The sequence below is a fragment of the Eschrichtius robustus genome, chromosome 8, assembly GCF_028021215.1.
Source record: "Eschrichtius robustus isolate mEscRob2 chromosome 8, mEscRob2.pri, whole genome shotgun sequence".
NCBI classification, from domain to species: Eukaryota; Metazoa; Chordata; class Mammalia; order Artiodactyla; family Eschrichtiidae; genus Eschrichtius; species Eschrichtius robustus.
Window position 1 is genome coordinate 61158093 of NC_090831.1, and position 15105 is coordinate 61173197.

General features: G+C 34.0%; 1 protein-coding gene across 1 annotated transcript in view; it reads left to right on the plus strand.

Moving 5' to 3' along the window:
• Positions 1–15105, plus strand: part of AGMO (alkylglycerol monooxygenase) — a 384717-nt gene that overhangs the window by 64148 nt on the left and 305464 nt on the right. Inside the window, exon 4 of the mRNA XM_068549962.1 lies at positions 608–759. Coding sequence (XP_068406063.1) covers positions 608–759 — 152 coding nt within the window. The remainder of the gene's footprint in view (positions 1–607; positions 760–15105) is intronic.

Below are 15105 nucleotides of genomic sequence, written 5' to 3' on the forward strand. Positions count from 1 at the left end.
ATTTGTAGTCTTAAGAATAATATCTAGAAAGCATAGAGTGTGTGTGTGAAAGAGAGGAGGGACTAGACAGGAAGAGAGAGAATAGAGTTAGTCAGAAGCAACTTTAATCTAAAGGCAAACTTTATGGGATTAATATATTTTAAGGCAGTAGTCATTTTGCAGTCCCTTTAAAAAATATGCTATTTATAATTTTCTACTTTTTACATTTCCTTTAAAAAGCACCCTTCTTGTGTTCTTTACTAAGATTTAGAAATGACAGTCACGGAAAATAAGTCATAGTTTTGTCATTTTTATGTTATATGGTTTCCATGAAAAGTATTTTTAAGGGACATATAAAGGGAACTTCCTAAATTCCATGAAATAGGGGAATAGTTGGCATCCATGATACCTATGAAACAAAAGAAAACATCATGTAAATCATATTGATACCAAGGAAATTGAGCCTCTTCAAAGGTATGATAGAGCAGTAAGAAACCAAGAGAAAGGGGGAAAGGATTTTATTTTTATGTATGAACATATTAATTTTAAAATATTATCTAAAATGTTTTAGCATAATTTTGCATCTAAAATATAGTATAGTCATCGCTTATACATTTTATCTTTCCAGTTTGTTTTTCAGGAGCATTGAACTGACCAGTTACATTTATATCTGGGAGAACTACAGGCTCATCAGTTTGCCTTGGGATTCTCCATGGACTTGGTATTTAACTTTCTTGGGAGTTGACTTTGGTTACTACTGGTTTCATCGTATGGCTCATGGTAAGTTGCAAACCAAGGCTTTACTGATACTCAGCTTATGTTGAACTGTGTTTGCCTCATCGTTGGTATTCAGTAAATATTGATTGAACGAGTGACTAAATGAATAACTTAGTTTATTTTACAGCATCTAAAGATTAATAATGAAAGTTCAGTTTGTAATTTAAATGGAAACAATCTGAAGTCATTGTTGAATAAAAGTGAAATTACTAGAGGTACATTTTTCACACCCCTTGTATCTAATTTATTTTTAAAACCATTTAGAAAGTGCTGACTATAGCATCACTTCACACCCCAATTATGAAGGGTCTTTCAGAAGAGCTTTGTAACAGCATGGAATCCTAGGTAACCTGCTGTCATATGTAAGCCTGATTCATGTTCTTGGCAGTATTGCCATATTTACAAATGAAAATGCAATCAGCTAGGCATTAGCCATAATGCACTTTAGTGTGACCACAGCTTTCCAGAACTTCTCATCTGCTACAAAGCCTTCTTACGGTACTGGTTCGCTGAAATTGCTTTTGGGGATTCTTGGCCACACCTTCCAAAGAAATGTTTTGTTATGGAATGGAAAATGGAAGAGCATGGAGCTGTCTAAATCTCTCTTGGGATAAGCAGAAATTGGAGAACGATTGTAGAGCTAAGATGAACAAGTGGTCTCTAAGGAGGAATTAGGCATGCAAAATATTGCTGAAGGGAAACGGAGGAAAGTGCTAATTTGGAAAAACTACTGAAGAGCAGAACTCAGGATTTCAGTGGGTAGTTGGGTTGAGTGGGTGGGGAGGAAGGAAGGAAGAGGAAGAAACCTGGAATAATAACAAAAAATAGATGGGAGATGGAAAGAAGAGCTCTGAGATCGGGGTGAGTAACTGAGCTATGTGTGTAGGAGTATGTGTGACCAAATATCCTTCCCAAGCAAGGATGAAGGAAATAGGAGTAGCACGGACAGCGTTATGCTTAAGGCAGTTAAACTTTAAACATGGCATTATTTTGTTAAGCACTTTAAACATGTACATTTAATGAAAGTATAAAAAGTGTTAATTCATTAAAAAATTTGGAGTGAACAGATAAACTAGAAAAAGTTATTTATTTTGTGTGTGATAACCTTTGTCCTTGAAAATAATAGGTCAGTTCCTTATATATAAATGTAAGAGGATACTCCCAAATTGAACATGATTAAGAATAAAATAGGGTTGATGTGGTAAACTTGGTATTTTATTTCAAAATAGTAGTTTTCTCCCTAAAATAAACCCATTGGCAATTTTCCTCACTTTCTATGCAGCAAATGGGTAATGCAGAAAGCATTTACATTCTATTACTTAATTTCAGGAACCTTCTAATATCATACTGTCCTATACAGATGTGTTTGATTGGAAAATCTGCAAATTTGCTTAATATTTGAAAGCCCATTATAACAGGAAACAAAGAACCAACAGAATATTACCAAATATAAAACTTTAAAAAATATGCTGATTGTAAGTGCTCTCAGGGAATAGCAATAAAGTAAAATAATATATTAAAAACATGGAATCAAGGCTGTTTAAAGTATACTTCCCATTAGAAAATTTTGAACCAAATCCAGTAAAGGCAGGCATTAAAAAAATCTGAAAACCTTCTGGAAAAACACTCACCACTTTCAGGCTATGAAGCTTACTCATAAGTTCAAAGACTTTTGACTTGTGATGGAAAGCTAGTTGGAAAAAAATGATATCTCACTGTGCAAATATATAACATAGTTATAGACTATATTCCCCACCCTGTACATTTCATACCCATGGCTCATTTATATGAATCTGGAAGTTTGTACCTCTAAATCTCCTTCACCTACTTCTTTCCTCCCCACCACCCCCATCCCCTCACAACCACCTGTTTGTTCTCTGTATCTATAACTCTGTTTCTGTTTTGTTATGTTTGTTCATTTGTTTTGTTTTGTTTACATTTCACATATAAGTGAAATAATACAGTATTTGCCTTTCTCTGTCTGACTTATTTCACTTAGTATAATACCTTTTAGGTCCATCCGTGTTGTCACAAATTGCAAGATTTCATTCGTTTTTTTATGGCTGAGTAATATTCCATTGTGTACATATATACCACCTCTTCTTTATCCATTCATCTACTGATGAGTGTTTAAGTTTCTTCCATTTCTTGGCTATTGTAAATTATGTTGCAATGAACATAGGGACGCATATATCTTTTCTAAGTACTGTTTTTGTTTTCTTCGGATAAGAACCCAGGTGTGGAATTGCTGGATTGTATGGTATTTTTATTTTTAATTTTTTGAGGAATCTCCATGTTGTTTTCCATATTGGCTGTACCAATTTACATTCCCGCCAACCATGCACAAGGGTTCCTCTTTTTTCACATCTTAGATAACACTCGTTATTTGTTGTATTTTTGATAATAGGCATTCTGACTGGTATGAGATGATATCTCATTGTGGTTTTGATTTGCATTTTCCTAATGATTAGTGATGTTGAACATCTTTTCATGTCCCTGTTGAACATCTATATGTCTTCTCTGGAAAATGTTTATTACAATATTCTGCCAATTTTAAAATCAGTTTGCTTGTTTTTTTGATGTTGAGTTTCTATGACTTCTTTGTGTATTTTGGATATTAACACCTTATCAAATATATCATTTGTAAATATCTTCTTCCATTCATTGGTGGCCTTTTCATTTTGTTGATAGTTTCTTCTGCTGTGCAAAAGCTTTTTAGTTGGATGTAGTCCCATTTATTTATTTTTGTTTTTGTTTCCCTTGACTGAGGAGACACATTCAAAAAAATTTTTTACTAAGACTGATGTCAAAGATAGTATTGCCTATGTTTTCTAGAATTTTTATGGTTTCAGGTCTTACATTTAAGTCTGTAATCCATTTGGAATTTATTTTTGTTCATGGTGTGTGAGAGTAGTTCAGTTTGATTCTTCTGCATATAGCTGTCCATTTTTCCCAGCACCATCTATTGAAGAGGCTATCTTTTCCCCATTGTATAATCTTGCCTTCTTTGTTGTAGACTAATTGCCCATATAAGTGTGGGTTCATTTGTGGGATCTCTATTCTCTTCCATTGATCTGTGTATCTCTTTTTGTGCCAGTACCATACTGTTTAGATGACTGTACCTTTGTAGTGTAGTTTGAAATCATGGTGTGTGATACCTCCAGCTTTGTTCTTCTTTCTTAATATTGTTTTGGCTGTTCAGGGTTTTTTGTGATTCCACGCAAATTTGTCTCGTTTGTGCCAAATATTTTTGCTCAAAAGGAGAATTTGAAAAAGTTTCTGTTACTAAAGGCATATGATGCATTAGCAAATAAGATCTTTGAGCAAAGCCATTTTAGACCACAAAAGGCCAAATCAAGTGGAATCTATCCTCTTTCACTTATTAAACAAGTGTAATTGTGACTGAATTTAGTGTCATAATATTAAAATATACAATAAAAGAGACTAAGCATGGTGAAGTACTAGGAAAATACTCTTAAGTGAAAATTCCAGCAAGAATCATTAACTAATTTAGAGACTTCTTTCTATGATTATAATCTTTTCATTCATGCATCCACTCATTCATGCATTAACTTTTGCAACAAATATTTAATAACCATCTATCTTATATGAACCCTATATTAGGCATCAGAGGTAGCTTGGATAATAACATATCTGAACACCAGTTGTTCATTTTATTATGGGTAAAAGACATTAACAATTAACTACAATAATGATAGGGGAAGTGCAAAGATGATTTTGGAGTGAATTCTTAAAATTCACAAAAGAAACTTTGTCCTTCTCATGGGCATTAGTTCTTAAATTTCCAAACTTATGAATATGCTGATTAACCTTTCTCAAAGTGGTTACATAAAAACCAAATGGAATTATGTTAAAAACTCATATTCCTTCAGACCCCAGGGAATATTCATTGGAGTGAGGTCTCACGGCATTCCTCATCTCAGCACCAAACCCAACTCTACACAATAGCCTACAAACCTCAGTGTGGAAGCCTCAGGCCAAACAACCAGTAAGACAGGAACACAATCCCATTCATTTAAAAAAAAAAAAAAAATGAGACGGCAAAAAAATGTGTCACAGATGAAGGAGCAAGGTAAAAACCTACAAGACCAAATAAATGAAGAGGAAATAGGCAATCTACCTGAAAAAGAATTCAGAGTAATGATAGTGAAGATGATCCAGAATCTCAGAAATAGAATGGAGGCATGGGTTAATAAAATACAAGAAATGTTTAACAATGATCTAGAAGAACTAAAGAACAAACAAACAGAGATGAACAACATAATAACTGAAATGAAAAATACAGTAGAAGGAATCAATAACAGAATTACTGAGGCAGAAGAACGAATAAGTGAGCTGGAAGACAAAATGATGGAAATAACTGCCGAGGAACAGAATAAAGAAAAATAGACTGAAAAGAATTGAATACAATCTCAGAGACCTCTGGGACAACACTAAACACACCAACATTCGAATTATAGGGGTCCCAGAAGAAGAGAAAAAGAAAGGGTATGAGAAAATATTTGAAGAGATTATAGTTGAAAACTTCCCTAACATGGGAAAAGGAATAGTCACCCAAGTCTAGGAAGCACAGAGAGTCAATACAGGATAAACCCTAGGAAAAACACACCAAGACACATATTAATCAAACAAACAAAAATTAAATTCAAAGAAAAAAATATTAAAAGCAGCAAGGGAAAAACAAAAAATAACATACAAAGGAATCCCCATAGGGTATCAGCTGATTTTTCTGTGGAAACTCTGCAGGCCAGAAGGGGGTGGCAGGATATACTTAAAGTGATGAAAGAGAAAAACCTACAACCAAGATTACTCTACCCAGCAAGGATCTCATTCAAATTCAATGGAAAAGTCAAAAGCTTTTCAGAAAAACAAAAGCTAAGAGAATTCAGCACCACCAAACCAGCTTTACAACAAATGCTAAAGAAACTTTCCGAAGTGGGAAACACAAGAGAAGAAAAAGACCCACGAAACCAAACCCAAAACAGTTAAGAAACTAGTAATAGGAACATACATATTGATAATAACGTTGAATGTAAATGGATTAAGTGCCCCAACCAAAAGACACAGACTGGCTGAATGGATACAAAAACAAGACCCAAATATATGCTGTCTACAAGGGACCCACTTCAGACCTAGGGACACATGCAGATTGAAAATGAAGGGATGGAAAAAGATATTCCATGCCAATGGAAATCAAAAGGAAGCTGGAGTAGCAATTCTCATATCAGATAAAATAGACTTTAAAATAAAAACTGTTACAAGAGATAAGGAAGGACACTACATAATGATCAAGGGATCAATCCAAGAAGAAGATATAACAATTATAAATGTTTATGCACCCAACATAGGAGAACCTCACTGCATAAGGGAAATGCTAACAACCATGAAAGGAGAAATCGACAGTAACACAATAATAGTAGGGAACTTTAACACCCCACTTACACCAATGGACAGATCATCCAAGCAGAAGATAAATAAGGAAACACAAGCTTTAAATGGCACAATAGACCAGATAGATCTAATTGATATTTATAGAACATTCCACCCAAAAGTGACAGAATACACTTTCTTCTCAAGTGCTCATGGAACATTCTCCTGGATAGAGCACATCTTGCATAACAAATCAAACCTTGGAAAATTTAAGAAAATTGAAATCATATTAAGCATCTTTTCTGACCACAACGCTATGAGATTGGAAATCAATTACAGGAAAAAAACTGTAAAAAACACAAATACATGGAGGCTAAACAGTGCACTATTAAATAACCAAGAGAACACTGAAGAAATCAAAGAAGAAATAAAAAGATACATAGAAACAAATAACAATGAAAACACGGAGACCCAAAACCTATGGGACGCAGCAAAAACAGTTCTAAGAGGGAAGTTTATAGCAATTCAATCTCACCTCAAAAACCAAGAAAAATCTCAAATAAACTATCTAACCCTACACCTAAAACAGCCAGAGAAATAAGAACAAAGAAAACCCAAAGTCAGAAGAAGGAAAGAAATAATAAAGATCAGAGCAGAAATAAATGAAATGGAAATGAAGAAAACAATAGCAAAGATCAATAAAACTAAAAGTTTGTTATTTGAGAAGGTAAAAAAAATTGATAAATCCTTAGCCAGATTCATCAAGAAAAAAAAGGAGAGGATGCAAATCAATAAAATTAGAAATGAAAAAGGAGCAATCACAACTGACACTGCAGAAATACAAAAGATTATAAGAGACTACTACAAACAACTATATGCCAATAAAATGGACAACCACGAAGAAATGGACAGATTCTTGGAAAGTGACAATTTTCCAAGACTGAACCAGGAAGAATTAGAAAATATAAACAGACCTATCACAGGTAATGAAATTGAAACCATAATTAAAAATCTTCCAACAAGCAAAAGTCCAGGATGATGGCATCAGAGGTGAATTCAATCATTAGAGAAGAGCTAACACCTATCCTTCTCAAACTCTTCCAAAAAATGCAGAGGGAGATACACTCCCATATTCATTCTGTGAAGCCACCTTCACCCTGATACCAAAACCAGGAAAATATATCACACAAAAAAGAAAATTATAGACCTACATCACCGATGAACATAGATGCAAAAATCCTGAACAAAATACTAGCAAACGGAATCCAACAGCACATTAAAAGGATCATACACCATGATCAAGTGGGATTTATCCCAGGGATGCAAGAATTCTTCAATTTACACAAATCAGTCAGTGTGATACACCACATTAACAAATTAAGGAATCAAAACCATATGATCATCTCAATAGATGCAGAAAAAGCTTTTGACAAAATTACAACACGCACTTATGATAAAAACTCTCCAGAAAATAGGCATACCTCAACATAATAAAGGCCATATATGACAAACCCACAGCAAGCATCATACCTAATGGTGAAAAACTAAAAGCACTTCCACTAACATCAGGAATAAGACAAGGATGTCCACTCTCGCCACTCATATTCAACATAGTTTTGGAAGTCCTAGGCACAGCAATCAGAGAAGAAAAAGAAATAAAAGGAATACAAATTGGAAAAGAAGAAGTAAAACTGTCACTGTTTGCTGATGACATGATACTATACATAGAAAAGCCTAAAGTTGCCACCAGAAAACTATTGGAACAAATCAATGAATTTGGTAAGGTTGCAGGATACAAAATTAATACACAGAAATCTCTGGCATTCCTATACACCAACAAGGAAAAATCAGAAAGAGAAATTAAAGAAACACTCCCATTTACCATTGCAACAAAAAGAATAAAATACCCAGGAATAAACCTGCCTAAGGAGACAAAAGACTTATACTTACAAAACTATAAAACATTGATGAAAGAAATCAGTGATGACATAAACAGATGGAGAAATATACCACGTTCTTGGATTGGAAGAATCAACATTGTGAAAATGACTATACTACCCAAAGCAATCTACAGATTCGATGCAATCCCTATCAAACTACCAATGGCATTTATCACAGAACTAGAACAAAACATTTTACAATTTGTATGGAAACACGAAAGACCCCGAATAGCCAAAGCAATCTTGAGAAAGAAAAACAGAGTTGGAGGAATCAGGCTCCCCGACTTCAAACTATACCACAAAGCTACAGTAATCAAGAGAGTATGATACTGGCACAAAAGCAGAAATATAGATCGATGGTACAAGATAGAATGCCCAGAGATAAACCCACACACATATGGGCACCTAATTTACGACAAAGGAGGCAAGAACATACAATGGAGAAAAGATAGCCTCTTCAATAAGTGGCGCTGGGAAAACTGGACAGCTACATGTAAAAGAAAGAAATTAGAACGCTACCTAACACCATACACAAAAATAAACTCCAAATGGATTAAAGACTTAAATGTAAGACCAGACACTCTAAAACTCTTAAAGGAAAACACAGGAAAAACACTCTTTGACATAAACCATAGCAAGATCTTTTTTGACCCGCCTCCTAGAGTAATGGAAATAAAAACAAAAATAAACAAATGGGACTTAATTAAACTTAAAAGTTTTTGCACAGCAAAGGAAACCATAAACAAGACAAAAAGACAACTCTCAGAGTGGGAGAAAATATTTGCAAATGAAACTATAGACAAAGGATAATCTCCAAAATATACAAACAGCTCATGGAGCTCAATATCAAAAAAACAAACAATCCAGTTAAAAAATGGGTGGAAGACCTAAATAGACATTTCACCAAGGAAAACATACAGATGGCCAAGAGACACATGAAAAGATGCTCAACATCACTAATTATTAGAGCAATGCAAATCAAAGCTACAATGAGGTATCACCTCACCCCAATCAGAATAGCCATTATCAAAAAATATAGAAACAATAAATGCTAGAAAGGGTGTGGTGAAAAGTGAACCCTCCTGCACTGTTGGTGGGAATGTAAATTGATACAACCACTATGCAAAACAGTCTGGAGGTTCCTTATAAAACTAAAAATAGAACTACCATATGAACCAGCAATCCCACTACTGGGTATATGCCCTGAGAAAACCATAATTCGAAAAGAGACATGTACCACAATGTTCATTGCAGCAGTATTTACAATAGCCAGGACATGGAAGCAACCTAAATGTCCATCGACAGATGAATGGATAAAGAAGATGTGGCACATATATACAATGGAATATTACTCAGCCATAAAAAGAAACAAAACTGAGTTATTTGTAGTGAGGTGGATGGACCTAGTCTGTCATTCAGAGTGAAGTAAGTCAGAAAGAGAAAAACAAATACCGTGTGTTAACACATATATATGGAATCTAAAAAAAAAAAAAAAAAAATGGTACTGATGAACCTAGTTGCAGGGCAGGAATAAACTGATAGACATAGGAATTGGACTTGAGGACATGGGATGGGAGGGTGAAGCTGGGGCGAAGTGAGAGTAGCATCGACATACATATACTACCGAATGCAAAATAGTTGGCTGGTGGGAAGCAGCAGCTTAGCACAGAGAGATTGGCCGGTTGCTTTGCGATGACCTAGAGGGGTGGGATAGGGAGGATGGGAGGGAGGCTCAAGAGGGAGCGGATATGGGGACATGTGTATGCACGTGGCTGATTTGCTTTGTTGTGCAATAGAAACTAACACAGTATTGTGAAGTAATTATACTCCAATAAAGATCTATTTAAAAAAACTCATATTCCTGAAATGATGATGCTAGTAATAGTATTAATATTAATACTAATAACTAAAAACCAACTATTATTGAAAGCCATTGGAGAAGCAACAAGTATAGTGGTAGAAAAACGTAGATTTTAAAGCCAGAATATTGGAAGACTCAATATTCTCAAGATGTCAATTCTTTCCAACTTGTTCCATATATTCAATTTATTCCCAATCAAAATCTTAGCAAGTTACTTTGTGGATATTGACAAATTGATTCTAAAGTTTATATGGAGAGGCAAAAGACTAGCCAATACAGAAAACTGAAGGAGAAGAAAAGAATAGCCAACAAAATATTGACAGAGAAGAACAAATTTGGAAGACTAACACTACCCTACTTCAAGACTTATTATGAAGCTATAGTGGTCAAGAGAGTGTGGTATTGACAAAAGAAAGACAAATAGATCAATGGAACAGATTAGAGACCCCCAAATAGATCCGCATAATTATGGTCAACTGACCTTCAACAAAAGAGCAAAGGCAATGCAATGAAGCAGAGGTTTTCAAAAAATAGTGCTGGAACAACTGGACATCTACATGTAAAAAAATGATTCTGAATACAGACCTAACAGCCGTTAACAAAAGTTAACTCAAAATGGACCGCAGACCTAAATAGAAAACAAAACGATAAAACTCTTTGAAGGTAACATAGGAGTAAACCTATAAGATTTTGGGTGTTGAGATGACTTTTCAAGTACAACAACAAAGGCATGATGCATGAAAAAATTGATAAGCTGGACTTAATTAAAATGAAAACCTTCTGCTCTGTGAAAGACAATGTCAAGAGGATGAGAAGATAAGCCAGATGGGAGAAAGTATTTGCAAAAGACACATCAGATAATGGACTGTTATCTAAAATATACAAAGAACTATTACAGACAACCTCTGTAAGTAGATTATAAGGAATGATCCCTGGAGCTAAACTGCCTAGGGTCAGACTTTGGCTCTACTACTTACTGTGTACTATTGAGCAAGTTATGCCTTCTCTTATTTTTCCTTATTTGTAAGACACAAATAACAAAAGAGTAACCCACATAAGATCATTGTGAGGTTTAAATGAATTGCAATTGAGAAAACACTTAGGGCAGAGACTGATACATAATTAAATAAAAAAAAAAAATTTAACTATTACGTTGTCAGGTCTCTCTGTTCATTTGTTATATATAATATTATTATGAAAATTATCATCTTTTCCTTAAATTATACTTAAATATATTAGTTGTTAAAATAATTATCCTTCTGCATAAAAAATGCATAATTAAGTTTACTTATCCTCATACAAACTCAATTTTTTCTTATTGTTACCTGGAGATAATAATAATACTTCATGAAGGATCTTGTAAAGATGCCCTATATATTTGTATCATTGGGTATATGTAGAAATGTATTATGTAATATATACTAAAGCTAGAGAATTCTGATTATATCAAACAGGTCATGTGGATTTTGATTTATCGATTTTAACAAAATCGTCTCTGTGTTTAATAAGGTGCTTATACTGGAAAATGAACATTTCAGGCCTCACCACCAGGTCAGATATATAGACAATAGGGAACCCAGAAAGACTGTGTTTTAGGCTTCCACTCATACAGACATGATATTAACAATCTTTTCCTAAATGAATAGTTGTCAACTATAATAATAAAATTACAGTATCCTTTGCTTTTAAAATTGTTTCTTTCCTCAAGTGAATGTCATATAATTTGAAATTTTTTTTGGTAGGTCAAACTTATTCATACTCTTTTTTCCTTCAAACATCATTGTTTTTACCTTGTTCTTTTAGAAGAAACAAAATCTATTAGAATTTATACATTTTATCTATACTTTAAAGTTTCTTTTGTTGCTTTCTCAGCTTAATTAAATATTAATTTGTCAAAAGTTTTTTCCTTAGAGATTGAAATCTCTTTTCCAGGACCTAGAAAATGACTTGAAAAAAATCACTAAAACAGATTTGTTCTTTCTTCTCTTACACTAATAGGTAATTTGACTTTGTCCTTTTTCTTACAATTTGAAGCCTCATATTTCTTAGAATGCTTTCCAAAATGTAATTTTGTGTTATGGGCATTTCTAAAGTATGTGTTTGAATTTTTTCCCCTCTCCAAATTCACACAAATCTTGATAATGCAAAAAAACCCCCCACAACTGTAGGTTTTTGCAGTATGTAGCTTGTGCTGCATCATTTTTTTAAAACAAATGTTCAGTGCCAGCTCTGTGCCTTCGAGCTGTTTGAAGCACTGAAGGGGATACGTCCTCTAGTGTGAAGTGCTTATACCATGAGTTAAACAAACGGTACAGACAAGTCCCAGAAAAATGCACCAGATGTGCAGGTGGTAGTTAAATCAATAAGAAATTTTATTTCATTGTATTAGATTTCATTAGCATTACTCCCTTTTTCTTTAGAAATTTTGAAATATAGTGGGAAAATATGTCATTATGCAGAATTTTAAGGGCTCCATCATGGTGATAATATTGCTTCAGGAAAAAAAATAACTCAGAGTTAAAGAATAGAGTGACCTGCACTTAAAGCATAAAGCCACATGAGTCAGAAGTATTGATAGAAAGCAAAGAAAGCAAATGAGTTTGAGTAGAAGATATTTAGTGCAGGCAGTTACATATAAATCATATTTATAACAGTAATCTATAATTTAAAAAATTTACTAAAAAGAAACAGTGCAAGCAATCATATAATTTAAGAATAAAGCTAGATAATGGTTATATAGGCACAGTGTTATCATCATAGCTTATTTTTTAGACTAGATAAAGATCAGGAGAAAACTGGGATACGAAAAAGGATAGATATAATTATTAATGTCAAGAAAAGAGGTTGATTACTATTTTATGAAAATGGTGATGAATAAGAATATTGCAATGTAAAGAAATACGTAGCCACAGTATAACATGAACTTCTTGGAAGGACGATACATATTTCCTTAGATCCTAAGTACCCACCGTCTTTTTAGTGACTCTAAATGCATACTTCAGCATATACACAGATCAAGAACTTCAGCAGGGAGAACTAAAAGATATCACTCTGAGTGGTTTTGCCAAAAGTTTGTGAGTGAAGGGTGAGCACTGAACTTCACTAAAATTTAAATGTAAGTAGGATGTTCTACAGGTGGCAGGAAGTCTTCTTGCCATTTTTAAATCCTATGGGACTCCAGAGTTTTAATCTTCTGCACTTGAATTAAGTATAGTAAGCAAAACTATTTGTGAGTATATTAAGGCCAGATAAGTACCAGACATAATAGGACGACAAGTCGTCCTATTAGGCATTGAAAACCTGTCACTTTATGAAATAATATTAATACTGCCTAACATTTACTGAGTTCTTTCTCTGTGTTTCTAAGTGCTTCTTATACATTTTCATATTTAATTAAAACAACCAGGTGATGACTTCTATCACAGCACTTTGACAAAAGAGGAAACTAAAACAAATATTGTTTAAGTAACTTGCCCAGCTCTCAGAGTTGACGTGCCACAGCCTGAATGTTTTGATCGGGGGCCATTGATCTGAGTCTCTTGGCTTTGTTATTACTCTAGCCTCTTAATAAAATTAACTTTTAATTAAATAAAATATATACTAATATCACCATCTGTCCAATCTATTTATTTTAGATTGTTGTTGACATATATAAATCCTCAAATATTTGGTAGGAAAGAAAATTTAAATTTAGTAATTTGGTTGTTAAAGTGTCAAAAAATTTATTGAAAAGGAGAATTAAGCTCCAGTAGGATACAATGGGGCTTACCCTCTTTCTCTCCTCATACAATCAATATTATACTCATATTGTTGTCCTTTTAAGCCTAGAGCACAGTGTTTGTTAGATGATTGACTTGTGTTGTGATACTCTTTGTGGCTGCACGTTAGAATCACCTTGGAAGCTTTAAAAAACATATTCATACCTAGACTAGAAACGGAACCACTTAAATTAGAATCTCTGGGCAAGGGGCTTGGGCTTAGTTGTGTTTGTTGTTGTTGTTGTTTTTAACATCTTTATTGGAGTATAATTGCTTTACAATGGTGTGTTACTTTCTTCTTTGTAACAAAGTGAATCAGTTATACATATACATATGTTCCCATATCTCTTCCCTCTTGCGTCTCCCTCCCTCCCACCCTGCCTATCCCACCCCTCTAGGTGGTCACAAAGCACCGAGCTGATCTCCTGTGCTATGCGGCTGCTTCCCACTAGGTATCTATTTTACATTTGGTAGTGTATATATGTCCATGCCACTCTCCAGCATTTTGCTCTTAACTTTTCATATTTGCATTTCTGTTCTCTTACACTGAAAATCTTGACTTGAAATAATATTAATGTATTTAATTATTTGCTATGTCATATAGTACATGGTTTTTTCCTTGATGAACTGAAAAACTTAAATTATGAAGTGTGAGAGCCTTGTCTTTTGAAAGTACAAATCTTCTTCATTGGTGCTCAAGCTCCCTCCTTCTTATATTCAAATTGTATTTCCTTTGCCCCCCAAAAGTGCTTGTTTTATAACTGTGTGGACCGTGCATGTCTGTTCTTTCAGATGAAGGCTTTGTTCTTTACTCTTTAGAAGCAAATGTTAATGGAGCATATGCCCCTCGTCCTCCTGTGCTCCTTTCTCCAGAGCCAGAAGGAGTTCAGACTGCTTAGTTTTATACTTACTGATACCCTGGGGAAAAAGGTAAAGGAGAGTTTATAAAACCTGGACAAAAGAAGGATGTAACTTTTTCAGTTCTCCCAAGGGCTGAATCTCGGCTGAAATAACTGACAGTTTTGAGACATACAGAAGGAAATGATGAGTTAGGCTAAATGTCCAGATGTCTGCACAACAGATGTATAAAGTTACATTTTAAGACAAGGAATGCAATACCTGTATTTTTAGAGAGGAAGTTGTAAATAGTAAATACATAACAACTATTAACCATAGTCTGAGTCTTCAAGATTTTAAAGTAGCAAATACTTTTTTCATCTCTACACTATTTAGCAGTGCTTAAAAAAAACTTTATATAAGTAAAACCATATAAGAAAGATCATGGATTGAATTAAATCAAATGGGAACTTAGAATATGATAATTCTTGCTTTATTATCTTTAATATGTGGTTGAACATTTTTGATGAATTTGTTTTTACCCTGAAATAAAAGTAGACTG